Source organism: Crotalus tigris, unplaced genomic scaffold (genome assembly GCF_016545835.1).
Source record: "Crotalus tigris isolate CLP2741 ecotype Arizona unplaced genomic scaffold, ASM1654583v1 scf7180000017683.1919423, whole genome shotgun sequence".
Taxonomy (NCBI): domain Eukaryota; kingdom Metazoa; phylum Chordata; class Lepidosauria; order Squamata; family Viperidae; genus Crotalus; species Crotalus tigris.
This window is the reverse complement of record NW_024096563.1, coordinates 1265633-1280175: the sequence shown is the minus strand read 5'-3', so window position 1 is coordinate 1280175 and position 14543 is coordinate 1265633. Positions and strand designations below refer to the sequence as shown.

General features: G+C 43.6%; 1 protein-coding gene across 2 annotated transcripts in view; it reads left to right on the top strand.

The window, feature by feature from the left end:
• Nucleotides 1-14543, top strand: part of SCAPER (S-phase cyclin A associated protein in the ER) — a 105170-nt gene that overhangs the window by 49964 nt on the left and 40663 nt on the right. For both annotated transcript variants that reach the window (XM_039337614.1, XM_039337615.1), the window contains one exon: nt 10966-11081. In XM_039337614.1, coding sequence (XP_039193548.1) covers nt 10966-11081 — 116 coding nt within the window. The remainder of the gene's footprint in view (nt 1-10965; nt 11082-14543) is intronic.

The following is a 14543-nucleotide window of genomic DNA, read 5'->3' as shown; positions in this document are numbered from 1 at the left end:
TTGCAAGCCACAGTGGCTGGATTTCCACTTTGCCATAAGCCACAAATAAGGCAACATTCAGGAGAAGCATAGTCAAATTCTGAATATTTCTTCTTATGCTGAAGATATTTGAAATTGTGGGGTTAATGAACGGAAATGATTAAAAAGCTAAACTAGGCTGATGTGCCATTTTGTACTTCTTTCCCAATGTTGCTTTAAAATACTCTTGACTATAAATGTAGGGAAAATGCTGTTTGTACCCAGTTGATGTTAATTAGATTAATGTGATAAAATTAATTTTTCCTTTAAATGCATTGCTCTTTTATTTCTTTCACAAATTTAACACGCTATAGCTGTTTCTGATGTTTTCATCATTAGATCAACACTGCAAACTCCCAGATAGGGAGATGAACGGTATTTTATTCCATTTCGCCCCCTAATAATTAAATTAATTGCCTTTCCAAAATCAGTACATCAAGCTCTGAACAGCATTTGCTGAGTCTGACACCTAAATGCCAGAATTTTACATATTCCATATATTCTCTATCAGCTTTTCAATTTTATTGCCTGTATTTTCTGATTTTTATTTTACATCTGAGAGAGAGTTCTTTATCTTTTTCCACAGTAAGGTTTTTTTTTTTTATGAAATTGCATTAAAGCAAATTACTAGCAGGCTAAAACTGATGAACCAGTAAAAGGCTGGTTCTATCGCATGGCATAAAATGTGCGGTACAATTACGTTTCAACGGAGATCTAATTTTTAAGACGGCCAGCACTTTTCTCTAAAAATGTCCTTCTGAAATGGTCCTATAAGCAAGATCATTACCAGTCTGAAATCATCATTGGAATGAGGATTTTGCTTAATTAAAATCGCAGTCCAGGAGGCGCAGCCCTTCATCACTTTCACAATGATGGATTGAGGAGGAAGCTTTCCTATTCACTTTGGAAAGAGAAGGAATCGTCCTGGAGAACATATCCCCTGCAACCTTTTTCCATCCAATTTTAATTTATTGCCCCTAAAGCAGAGGTTCTCAACCTTTTTAATGCCGCGACCCCCAACCGGTCGTAAGTTGAAGACTACTCAACCGGTCGTAAGTCGAGGACTACTCAACTGGTGCAGCACCGTTTGCAGAATGGGACTTTTGGCGGGCTCAGCAGGGCAGAGACAGCCTGGACAATTCCTATTGGCTTTTGAAAGCCAATAGAATTAGACTCTATTCAAGAGAGTCTATTCTATTGGCTTTCAAAAGCCAATAGAATAAAAGGGAGTAGCACAGCTAAGGAAAAGGGGGGGGAAATGGCGGACTGTGTTGTTTGGCGACCCCCGTGAAATGGTCGTTTGACCCCAAATGGGGTCCCGACCCACAGGTGGAGAACCACTGCCCTAAAGTCTTTGCGATCTTTCACAACACTGTTGTGAGAATCCTTAACACCTTAAAACAAAACCGCTGTCCTCTCCTCCCCCCCCCCCATTAAAACCAGCTTCACGTTGGTTGACTTGAACAGTTCCTCTGTCTATTGATTGAAAAATGAATTTTTAAAAAATGGGTTTTGAGTATCAGGAGAATAAGATCAACTTTGTGCAGCTTATCAGCCACTTTTCCTGACATGTGTGTGCCATTACGGCAAGTAAACAGAATTTAAACAAGATAGATTTGAGCAGGAATTCCTCTGCCCCCCCCTCTAATTACGGAGCCTCTTTTAAAAAAAATATCCAGCCAGGCTGCTGCAGGATGTCACACACACAACTCCTCCTAAGTGAGTTCAAATCTGCCAAAGTTTATAAGCCGGTGGACGTTAGGAGGCGAAACGCTTCCTGACCCGTGCCGCCGAGTGCAATGTGGTCCAATATCAGATTCTGGCAAAGCCGCCCTCCGTTTGGGTTCATTGAAATGCGAATACCACCAAGCGGTGGAAGAAAAATAAACAGGCTGCGTCGTCGGAACAATCTGGCTGAAAGACTCGGGCTAGGCGACATCCGTCCGAAGGTCCTCCTGCCCGGTTTTTCTCCGCAAAAGGAGGCCTTGATGCAGCTCATTGGGAGATCTCTGGGGGAGAGGAACGGGTTTGGAGTTGAATCATGCAGGGGTATGGGTGTCCCGGTCAGATTGACTTGATAGCCCACCTGTGGCTTCCTACACGAGGTTAAAGCCAACTTCTATGGAGGAGGGAGAGGAAGGAGGAGGAGGAGGAGAAGGGAGGAGGAGGAAAGAAGAAGAGGAGGAAAGAAGAGAAGGAAGTAGAAGGAGGAGGAGGAGGAGAAGAGGAAGAGGAGGAAAGAAGAAGAAGGAGGAGGAGGAAAGAAGAGGAAGAAGAGGAAAGAAGAAGAGAAGGAAGGAGGAGGAGGAGGAGAAGAAGGGAAGAGGCGGAGGAGGAAGAGCAGGATGAGGAAAAAAGAAGAGGGAGGAGGAGGAAAAAAGAAGAGGAAGAAAGAAGAGCAGGAGGAGGAAAGAAGAGAGGAGGAGGAGGAGGAAAGAAGAGGAAGAGGAAACAAGAGAAGGAAGTGGAAGGAGGAGGAGAAGAAGGGGGAGGAGGAACAGCAGGAGGAGGAAAGAAGAGGAAGAGGGAGGAGGAAGAAAGAAGAGGAAGTGGAAGAAGGAGAAGAAAGTAGGAGGAGGAGGAGGAAGAGGAGGAAAGAGGAAGAAAGAAGAGGGAGGAGGAGGAAAGAAGAAGAGGAGAAGGAAGTGGAAGGAGGAGGAGGAGGAGGAGGAAGAATTCCCCATCTTGATTTGAACAAACCATCTTCCCCACGGAATCTCATGCAAGAAACTGGCTTTAAAAATATTGTTTCCCTTCTTCTGAATGTTCTCTTCATTTTTTTTTATCATTAATGAAGTTTCTTTTCATTCTCCATAATCCTTGAAATATTTTTACGCCATCTGCCCAAAGTAGCCAGTGGAATAAAACGGTTTAAAGTGGATTAAATTATATCGCCGGTTAAAAACCTACCATTTGGTTTCAACCGGGAAGAGGGTTTTTTTTTTTTTTTGGTTTTTTTGTTTTTTTAAAAAAAGCAAACGAAACCCAAATTTTATGCAGCTTGCAACACTTCTGTAACTCAAAGGTTTATTGTGATAGAGCTGACCCTGTAATAGGACCATGGCTTTAGTATAAATAATTTAAATCGTATACAGAAGACAAACTGTTCTTTAAGCCTCGGGGTGGATTAGGATAAGCAAACATATGTACAATATTACAAATATCTGTTCTTAATTGGCCCCTGTAAGCCGAGGGTGTGTATATATTTTAACAGGAAAACATAGATTCTTGTTACTAGCATTGATATCCATCAGCTAATAGAAAAATAGATATGGATTTTCCCAGGCATTGCTATAAACATGAACTTTAAATGTTTTTTAAAACAAGCCTGTGGTTTAATCAAACCTGTATTTTCTCCCTTATCACTGGTAGATATCTGTCTTTTAGTCGTACAGTTGGAAGTAGCATAGATTGTATTTCTGATTCTTTCTGTAATTACACCATTGCTAATTGTGTCGTAATACAGTAACCTAAACAAACGTTTATTGAATTTTCTTCGCAAATTCGCCACAAGTGGTACTATTACAGGGAGACATTAGGTAGTGAATGCAGAGAGCAAAAAACATCAGTGAATAATCCTATTGACCTTCTTTTGAAAAAACAAAACAAAATTACAGCCTATTTTTTCCAATCTAAATAGACTGAATAAATTAACAACTTGGGACCAGGAAAAAAAAAATCAATCGGGTGTTACATACAGTAAAAAAATTAATAAATCACAAGCTCAAAAGGAAAATTCTTCTATCCAGTGACAAAAATAAATCTCACCAAAGTTTTAATCCGTTGCAATAAGTAAATACAAAAATACTGGGAACAAAATATCTTTCCGAAAATAACCCCCTCCCCAGCCCACGAAACTCTTCCATCCATTTGATAAGCTGCAGCTGCCTTGTGTCACAGCTCCCATCATGTCCCAGCTCTGACCAGAAAGATGGGATGTGTAGTCCAACACATGGCTCGGTGGACTCTGAATTCTTTGGTCAAGAAGGCTGGATGAATGGCGTCACTGAAGGCCAAAATGAAGCGCTCTCAATAACCGCATCCTATAACTCTAGGTTTGATAGGATAACGTTTTTCTTTGTGTGTACTTGGCCGTAGGCAGTGTTTCTCAACCGTGACCATTTTAAGGCCTGTGGACTTCAACTCCCAGAATTCCACAGCCAGCAAGGTGGCGCAGCAGTTAGAGCGCAAGTACTGCAGGCCACTTTAGCTGACTGTGTTCAGCAGGTCAGCGGTTCAAATCTCACCGGCTCAAGGTTGACTCAGCCTTCCCTCCTTCTGGGGTAGGTAAAATGAGGACCCAGATGGTTGGGGGCAATGTAAATATATATATATATATACATTGCTTACTGGTGTACCCCGCTTAGAGAGTGCTTGCACTTAAAGCGGTATATAAGTCTCATAAATTAAATAAATAAATAAATAAAATAAACACAGCCGTAGAGAGACGTCCTGCAAAAACTTGGGAGGTCCCTGGGCTACGTTGACCTAACAGTCTTCTCCAGGCTAGTTCTTGTCTCACCAGTTTCATTCCTACCAGGTTGGGGGAAACTGGCGCTGGATTAAGTTTCAGTGGGTCTTTAAACAGGGTGTTGTGGGAGCTGAAGTCCACCCATCTTGGGCGACCTTGGCTGAAGTTGAGAAACACTGAACTAAATCAACCAGAGAAGCTGCTTTCTTCGTTTTGTATGATGCATGACAGAGATGTCCGGTTTGCTTCTTCCAAATAGGAAGCCCCGAACAAGCTAGGTTTCTCTTTCGTGGAAGCTTGGAATGTCTTCCGTTGTGTCTTCGCATGATTCCAGGTCTTTCTCCCCAAAGAGGACCCTTTCAGACTTCCATGTGGACGACAGAAGTCTCCTCGTCCTCTTCCTCCTCCTTCTCTTCCTCTTCTTCCTCCTTCCCTACATCTTCTCCTTCCCTCCTTCTCCTCCTCCTCTTCCTTCTCCCTCCTCCTGTTCCTTTTCCTCCTCCTCCTTCTCCTCCTTCCCTCCTTCCTCTCCTCCTTCCCTCCTTCTCCTTCTCCTCTTCCCCTTTCTCCTCCTGTTCCTCTTCCTTCCCTCCTTCTCCTCCTTCCTCTCCTCCTCCTCTTCTCCTTCCTCCTCCTTCTCCTCTTCCTCCTCCTTCCCTACATCTTCTCCTTCCCTCCTCCTCCTCTTCCTTCTCCTTCCTCCTCCTGTTCCTTTTCCTCTTCCTCCTCCTTCTTCTCCTCCTTCCCTCCTTCCTCTCCTCCTTCCCTCCTTCTCCTCTTCCTCTTCCTCCTCCTTCCCTACATCTTCTCCTTTCCTCCTCCTCCTCCTCTTCCTTCTCCCTCCGCCTGTTCCTTTTCCTCCTCCTCCTCCTTCCCTCCTTCCTCTCCTCCTTCCCTCCTTCTCCTTCTCCTCCTCCTCTTCCCCTTTCTCCTCCTGTTCCTCTTCCTTCCCTCCTTCTCCTCCTTCCTCTCCTCCTTCCCTCCTTCTCCTCTTCTCCTTCCTCCTCCTTCTCCTCTTCCTCCTCCTTCCCTCCTCCTCCTCTTCCTTATCCTTCCTCCTCCTGTTCTTTTTCCTCTTCCTCCTCCTTCTTCTCCGCCTTCCCTCCTTCCTCTCCTCCTTCCCTCCTTCTCCTCCTCCACTTCTCCTTACTCCTCCTCCTTCCCTCCTTCTCCTCCTTCTCTTCCTTCTCCTCCTCCTCTTCCTTCTCCTTCTCTTGCTCCTCCTGTTCCTTTCCTCTTCCTCCTCCTCCTCCCCTACTTCTTCCCCCCCTCCTCCTCCTCCTCCATCCTTTTCCCTAAGCATTTGTCTGCCACCCCTGAAGTATCATTATTTCTGTCTGTCCTAATCAATAGGGCCAGGGGAGGTTGATTTCCGCAGCTGCCATGCTGTTTCTGACACAGAGCATCCATAGTCATTTCCAGAAGCCGGCTGTCATTCTCTTGTTAAATCGTGAGTCGAGAAATCCTGTAGACACGGCTTGCTTGTCAGGAGGGGGGGGGGGAGGCGGTGAGAAGGATCTTGATAGTGTCACTTCTCCTGACGGAGAGGAGGAGAGGGAGACTGTTAATTGAATTTCCCCCGGGAGCATAAAGAGAGAGAAATAAACGGAGACCCCCAATGCTACAACAAAGCCGGGAGGGGGGAGCTGTCATTGCAGAAAAACCGCTTACATTGATTTAACTTTGCTAATGGTGGGGGGGGGAGTTAGACAAGGCATTGCCCCTGGGAAGTATGTGATCTCTCTCACATACTCAAAACCTGTCCCTCTTAGCCTTTTCTTAAAATGGAAAGAACACGATCGGTACAAGCCCAGGAGTGCTTGCTTAAAATGCTTTGAGTAAGTGACAGAGCCAGTTTGGTGGTGAAGGAACCGGGAGACGGTGAATTCGAGTGCCGCCGTAGCCGTGAAAGCCAACTGGGTGACTCTGAGCCAGTCCCTCCGTCTCAGCCCAACTCAGCTCAGAGAAACCAGGCTATTTCTGCTCCCTGGTCCGTTTTCCTGCGTGCGTTCATGAGTTTGTTGAATTCCCATATCCCCCCCATGGTAAAAGCTGTGAAGCCGCTCAGTTTGTCTTGCTTTGCAAGATTTTGTTTGCTCGTTCATTCCGTTTTTAGCGTCGCCCAAGTCAACCTAATGACTCCGATATTCTTCCCAGAGTTTGGGCATGATGCACGCAGCTAAAAGATCTACATTTCTGTACACATTTTACCCAAAGCATGTGCTTCGTATGAATGCTCCAACACTGGAAGTTTTTAAGAAGAGACCGGACAGCCATTTGTCTGAACTGGTATAGGGTTTCCTGCCTGAGCAGGGGGTTGGACTAGAAGACCTCCAAGGTCCCTTCCCACTCGATCACAATTGTTATCGTGATATACTTTCAGTCCAGAGCCATGAAGCAAAATGTGGTGAATTGCTAAAACAACTACCTGGGTAATTCTTCTTAATTTAAAAATAAGTGTAATGCATGTGCAGGGAAGTTAATTGCAGATTAGCAGTAAGACCTCTTAAGATTTACAGGTTATAGTAAATATGTCCAAAAAGTAGAAAAAGTCGCTTGACATATCCCTTCCTAGCCCATCTCTCTTCCAAAAGATAGAGAAAACGCTTCCTTTATTGGCATGACTTCAGAAAAAAAAGGGGGGGAGGGAGAAATACCCTTGAAATTCCCACTTCTTCGGCTGTTATTTTAATCTCCACTCAGTGACCAAACTCCGTGGCCTGCTCTGCCAATTTTTGCAAGCATTGCAAACGGCTCCCTGAGTCTCTTCCCTTCAGTGACCAAACTCCGTGGCCTGCTCTGCCAATTTTTGCAAGCATTGCAAACGGCTCCCTGAGTCTCTTCCCTTTTGACCGCTAACCCTGGGGAATTTTTACACATCAAGCAACAATTTTGGGGTTCCATTTCATTTCTCTTTCAAAAAAAAAAATAAAAGACCGTGGTCCTGAGGTCAGGTATTTACATTTCAGCCCAGTGTTTGTCGTAACTTTGGAATGGGGGGCCTGGGGGGGGGCAGCTGCCGGCAGGCAGACAGTGTTTATCGCAGCACAGAGACAGTCGGGAATGTCGGTTGGGTGAGTTGCAGAGTCCGGCTCAGCTATTTACATTAGAATCTGCACATTGTCAGATCTTCAGCGCGGGGCTTTTGGCCGGTCTGTTGGTCCCTGGCGTGGGTTATAATTTTTCAGAGCAGCTCTCTTTCCACCATTGCAATCTAAAGCTTGAATCAGAATTCAGAATAACGCGGGGGGGGGGGAAGAGTTGGAAGGGACCTTGGAGGTCTTCTAGTCCAACCCCCTGCTCAAGCAGGAGACCCTTTCATACAGAATAACAGAATAACAAAAGAACAACAAACAATAACAGATCTGGAAGGGACCTTGGAGGCCTTCTAGTCCAACCCCCTGCTCAAGCAGGAGACTGTATATCTTTTCAGACAAATGGTCATCCAATCTCTTCTTAAAAACCTCCAGTGATGGAGCACCCACAACTTCAGGAGGCAAGGAGTTCCGCTGGTTAATGGTTGTAACTGCCAGGAAATTTCTCCTTAGTTTTGGGTTCTTAATTTAAGAGACTTTTGGGGTGGGGATCTTAACAGAGCTTACTCAGAGGCGGCCTCTGTGGGTCTCCTCATCCTGGCTTAGGAAACAGAGTCGCTGCTCTTCCTGCTGCTGATAATACAAGTGGGATACTTGATAATACCCCTGGGATGCTACGACCGTCATAAATACGAATCGATTGCCAAGCGTCTGAATTTTGATCACGTGACCGTGGGGTCGTGCTGCACCGGTCACAAGCGTGAAAAATGGTCATAACTCACATTTTTCGGTGCCGTTGTAACTTGGAACGGTCACTAAATGAACTGTTGTACATCGAGGATTACTTTTAATAGCTCTGAACCAGTCAGGCCGAGCAATTAAAGGAACTTGTTTTCCTGCAAAATATTTTCAGCTCCCTCCTGCCAACGTCCAGCTTGTATCTCGGGCTTGGCCAGGTTGAAGGAGAGGAATCAAAATTTTGCTCCATTGTTTTTTGTTTTTGTTTGTTTGTTTTTTAATCTTACCTATTTATCCTTTGGGGAAGGAGGGGGAAAAAAAGACTGAATATCTATCAGTCTCCATGCTTATTTTAAGCATCAAGTTAGACTTCCCCCTCCCCCTTGGCACAGAAACAGGATAATTAGTTTTGTGTGTATGTGAGGATGGGGGGATTGGGGGGGGCAGGGTTGTCTCTGGTTTTATTTACAACATTGCTAGTCTAGGAGCCCTGCCAAGAATAATCTGAGTACCTTTTTAGTCCTAAGAGGGTGTCTTAGGAAAGAGGATGTGTTTTTCATTTAAAAAAAAAAAAAGATTCTGAAAACTGAGAAAGGTATGCTGGCTGGGGAATTCTGGGAGTTGAAGTCCACAGGTCTTAAAATTGTCAAGGTTGGGACACCCCTGCTTTAAAAATCTTCCTTTAGATCCTTGTGGTTTGTCTGATGTTCATCTGTTTAGCCCTTTGGCTTTCAGTCTGCCTCTCTTAAGTCCTTGCTCATACGATTTAGGATACAAATTGTACAGTTCCTCGTTCAGTTCTTTAGAGTCATTTCCAAGTAGATGAACACAGGATGGCTTCAAGTCAAGGTGTGTTGGAGCAGGGAGCTTGGTTGATGGCGTTATTTCCGTCTGTTGCTACCCCTATTTCCTTTAGATTTTGGTAGTCCTACTGGGACCTGTGGGGTCCTGGTTGCTCTCTGAGCTTGGTTGTTTTCTTGCAGATGTTTCATTACCCAACTAACAGAGGGATAGAATCAAGATCACGTGAAGTGTTAATACCACTTTACAATGCTTTCGTAAGGCCACACTTGAAATCCTGCATCCAGTTTTGGTCACCACGATGTAAAAAAGATATTGAGACTCTAGAAAGAGTGCCGAGAAGAGAAACAAAGATGATTAGGGGAATGGAAGCTAAAACATATAAGGAACGGTTGTTGGGATTGGGTATGTCTAGTTTAACAAAGAGAAGGACGAGGGGGGACATGAGAGCAGTGTTCCAATATCTCAGGGGCTGCCCCAAAGAAGAGGGAGTCAAGCTATTCTCCAAAGCACCTGAAGGCAGGACAAGAAGAAACGGATGGAAACTCATCAAGGAGAGAAGCAACCTAGAACTAAGGAGAAATTTCCTGACAGTTAGAACAATTAACCAGTGGAACCACCTGCCTCCAGAAGTGGTGAATGCTCCAACACTGGAAGTTTTTAAGAAGAGACTGGACAGCCATTTGTCTGAAAAGGTATAGGGTTTCCTGCCTGAGCAGGGGGTTGGACTAGATGACCTCCAAGGTCCTTCCAACTTTATTACTATTACTACTACTACTACTACTATTACGTAGCATCACCGGTGCTCTGATGGTGTTGATGGTGCTTGTGATCATTAGGTATGATGCTGTTACCTAGCTGGATAATGAAACGTCTGCATAAAAACAGCAGAGAGCAACCAGGATCCCACAGTTCAACCCTGAGCTACAAATATTCTCTTCTATAACAACGGAGACTTTTTGGAAATGGAGTTTTCTCATGAGCCACAAACCTTGGTGTTGCTTTTTGGGGGGGGGGTCTGTCAAGCCCCACAGAATTCAATGGTGAACTAGATCGCTAATAGTTTGATACCTGGACTCTCTCACTTTGAAATCATGTCCATTGCTGAGGCTTTGCTGCTGCCGTGCTGCTGACCTCTGCTGACCGATCTTAGCATTAAACCAGCGGTTGTTTTTTTTTTTTTTTTGTAACGTGAGACCTTGACCAGTTGAATTAGAAGGGTCATTGGAGACAAGGGGTAGCAAAATATCCTGGAGTGGACGATTCTTCTTTCTGTTTCTCTTGCCCGCCAAATCATCAGTGCATTTTCTTCAGCTACTGTATGTAGATATTCCTCTTCTAAATATTTTTGGTCTGAAAACTACAGAAACCCAAATAATTAAGTCTATCTCCAATTGTTTCTGCCTACCCAATAGTTTCCAGTAGAGTAATTATGCTCCTAGTCTCTTCTGTTAAGTGTGGTCTACTTGTGGGAGCAAAGACGCATGCCTTCTCTGTCATGGCTCCTGACCTCTGGAACCACATCACCCCAGAGGTAGCTCCCATCATGCTAGTCTGTGGTTTGCACAGCCATGGTGCATTGCATCCACAACTGTTGGCTGAGTTCACTCATCCTACTAAACCATTAATCATGGTTTTCAAACCACAGAGGTTTAGGCACAACCCAACCAGAGTCATGACAGTTTAGGGTGTGAATCTGTCCCGAGTCCTGTGTCAATTCTAAACCTTTTTCTAATTAGCCATGCAAATGCTAATGATCCATCACTGAAGATGCACCAATTTCCCTCTCGGTCTCTTCCAGGGAATGTGAGAATGGTAGCCTTCAACCAACGAATTGATGCCCTGCTTCAAAGCAAGACCCCATTAATATTCCCACTCTTCCTTTTGTGTCCTCCTCTCCAGAATGTGGCAGATCAGGTCGCCTTCCATGTGGCTGGTGGGTTTTCCGCTCTGGAGCAAGTCCTTCAAGTTGCAACAACGTCCATCAACCTGAATTCCATTTCAAGAATCCCTTTGAAGTAAGTCTGATGCTGCTTTGCCAGTTTTAGACCCGTCAATAAATTCATGGCTCCTTTTCTACCTGGCTGTAGTCTTCTTAGCTGTCCATCTGTTGGATGATTTATAGAGATTTTTTTTTTTATGGCTGTGTCCTTCAGAAGTTTTGCCAACAAGGTAGACCTGGCTCAAAACAACATGTCCGAAGTCTGGGTGTGCTTCTCTTCTACTCAAGGAGTCAAACCTCCATGATAGATAGATTGAAGCCCTAAACAAGACAGTATTTTCTTACCCTAACCCACTTGGTAACACTCACCAAATGTTCTCAGCTTCTCAGTAAGCTAAGGAACCATTGCTCTTATGCTAGAACCCAAGGTGTAAATCACTCCCTTGCAGGAACAATGGAAACATTCTCTAAGCCAGTGGTTCTCAACCGGTGGGTCAGGACCCCATTTGGGGTCGAACGACCATTTCACGGGGGTCGCCAAACAACGCAGTTCGCCATTTTTTTCCCCCTTTTCCTTAGCTGTGCTACTCCCTTTTATTCTATTGGCTTTTGAAAGCCAATAGAATAGACTCTCTTGAATAGAGTCTAATTCTATTGGCTTTCAAAAGCCAATAGGAATTGTCCAGGCTGTCTCTGCCCTGCTGAGCCCGCCAAAAGTCCCATTCTGCAAACGGTGCTGCACCAGTTGAGTAGTCCTCGACTTACGGCCGGTTGAGTAGTCCTCGACTTACGACCAGTTGGGGGTCGCGGCATTAAAAAGGTTGAGAACCACTGCTCTAAGTCAACTTCATGGATCTCTACAGCTGCTCGGATTGTAATGTTGTAAAAATTGAGTGGGTCTGGGCAATCCACTTCCAGAGTCCATGTGAATCCTCGTCTAGGTGTTTTGCTACTGTTTCTGGAGGTGTCCTCTCCTCCCGATTCGGTGACAAAACCCAGAAATTAGGTGAAATTAAAACTAACAACTGTGAGCAAAACAAGGACTTTGCAAAGTTTTCAGAGTCGTTCTGCTTCAGCAGTGACCCTTTCTCTGCCTGGATATGCATTTTCAAGAGACTGGGCAAAGAGTCTCTGAGCACCACGCCTTCAAGAGGAACACTAGCCTTTCCAAAGGTTACTAGTATTGTGTTTGTCCTTTGAAATCAGGTAAAGCAAGTCCTCCTGTCTATCACCCTGCTTGATTTTACAACCTTTACAACTGAAGAAGCTTCTTGGATAAGAAGCGAAACATTTTCAAGGGGGAAAACCCCCCCCCCAAGAAAGTCCAGTTGCTTTTTTGAAAAGCACCTTTGGGATCTCAAAGGACAGACGTTAGAAAAGTGGAAAAGTCTCTAAGCTTGGTTTGATTCAGCGTGTCTATAGAGCTTAACCCAGCTGAACCCATCCTAATTTTCTGATTAACCTTAACCAGCTGCGAAGTCTTTGGAAAGCATCTCTCTCTTTGCCCTTTTCAGTTGCTAAAACACAAATGGGAAACAGGCTAAAATCTTTTTCATTCCCGCCATAGAGCCTGCAGAAGCTGCAGACGTTCCCCGTACCTGTTCTTTCTTTCTTTCTTTCTTTCTTTCTTTCTTTCTTTCTTTCTTTCTTTCTTTCTTTCTTTCTTTCTTTCTTTCTTTCTTTCTTTCTTTCTTCTCTTTCCTTCTTTCTTTTTTCTCTTTCCTTCTTTCTTTTTTCTCTTTCCTTCTCTTTCTTTCTTTCCCTTTCTTTCTTTCTTTCTTTCTTTCTAACTCCACTAGAAGAAATGCAGGTATCCTGAGATATTATCTGGAGCGTTTCGAATGAGTCAGGAGCAAGTGCAAAAGGGAAAACGAGGAAGTGAAAAAAGGAAGCTGCAAACAGCCCTTTGGATTGTGCATATAGAGAGTTCTTTGTGTGAGCTCAGAACCTCTGCACAGCCTTTTGGCGTGGGTCCTTGACTGCGAGTTTAGGACAAGCATGCAATTAATCATAGCTAAATGTTGGCAGGGACCCATTTTGTGACTTTTAAAAAGCTCATCGGCATCTCACCCAAAAATGCAGCCTTTCAGTACAAACCTGCACAGGATTTTTTTTTGCAAGCACAGCAAATTTTAGATCACTGAAGTTATTGCCACCACGGCTGGTTCATAACGTAGGATCTGGTCCTCTGTAGAAATCAATAATCTATCAGAAACCAATTATTGGGGAAGTGCAAACTCTGTATGTGCTGCTAGCAATCGCAAAGTCTTCTTTCCACTTGTTCCCTTATGTTGGTTTTGTGCTTTTCGATAAATGTCTTGCAGTCTATTCGTTTAGGACAGGGGTCTTCAAACGTGGCCCTTTTATGACTTGTGGACTTCAACTCCAAGTCTGAAGACCCCTGGTTTAGGAAAAAAAACAGAAGTGTTTTAGTATAGGAATCAAACAAATGTGTTTGTTTTTAATTCATTTCCAATGTTTCCTTCAGGAGCTGAATGTTATTCCCAGGACACCCTTCAAACCCTAAAAAAGAAAAAATAAGTTTTAGAGTTGCGCAAATATTTGAACTTAGTTTCTCTGAATACAACCAAATACTCTAAATTCTGTGTAACTCTGTTGGATCAAAGCTTCTTCCTTCTGTGCTGGAGAAGCTGGAGGGATTATTTCTTTCATTAGATATCTTTATTTAAAAATAAATAAACAGAAATTTTTTGAAGAATGGTTTGCAAATGTTAAACGTCTCACCTTTAACAGTTACATAACTGAAGGCAAGAATTTATCTGTGCAGTAGAATAAAATGGGCAGATTTATAAATCTCTCTCCAACCAAGAAGAAAAGCCGAGCAGAGGCTCTGAAAACTAAGGCACAAATTAGATTTGGCATCCTGGGCGTCCATGGGTGGGCTCAAAAAACTTGAAGACTACTTTCCGAAGATGTTCCATCAGTGACTGGATTTTTATTCAAGAGATAATTTTTATTTGCTAAATAGTGCGATACGTATAAACCCAGCATGATTTATTTTTCCAGTTAATTTCAATACAGCCCCTCTTAAAGAAAATTAAGCAGTTTTATTGGGATTTATGATCAACGCAAAACTGTCCAGTCAAATGCTGTGCCATCAGCTCTTAAAGCTGATTTAGTAATGCTCAAGCTCGGTTTAATTCAGTAGCAATCCCTGAGCAACTGTGTTAGGTGCCATCATAATCTTCTTTTTTTTTTCTGCTTCTTCTGGAGGCATTTGGGCAGAGTGAAGTTGGGAGGAAATTTTAAAATAATAATAAAGTAATAATAGTTCCCCTTAACCAGCCAAATTGCAAAAGGGCTTTTGTCAAGTGGGTATCTTACAAGTTAAAACAATAAACCGGCTTGAAAACATCAACCATTTGATGCTTGTCTGGGAGACTTTGAAAAAAAAAGTGGTGACAGTTGACAGCTGTCGTTTTTTTTAAATAAGATTAAAATAAAGAAATTAGTTTTACTGACTCAAATCTCCCATTTAACACATCCAATCTCCTGGGGCTCACTCCCTCCTGACATT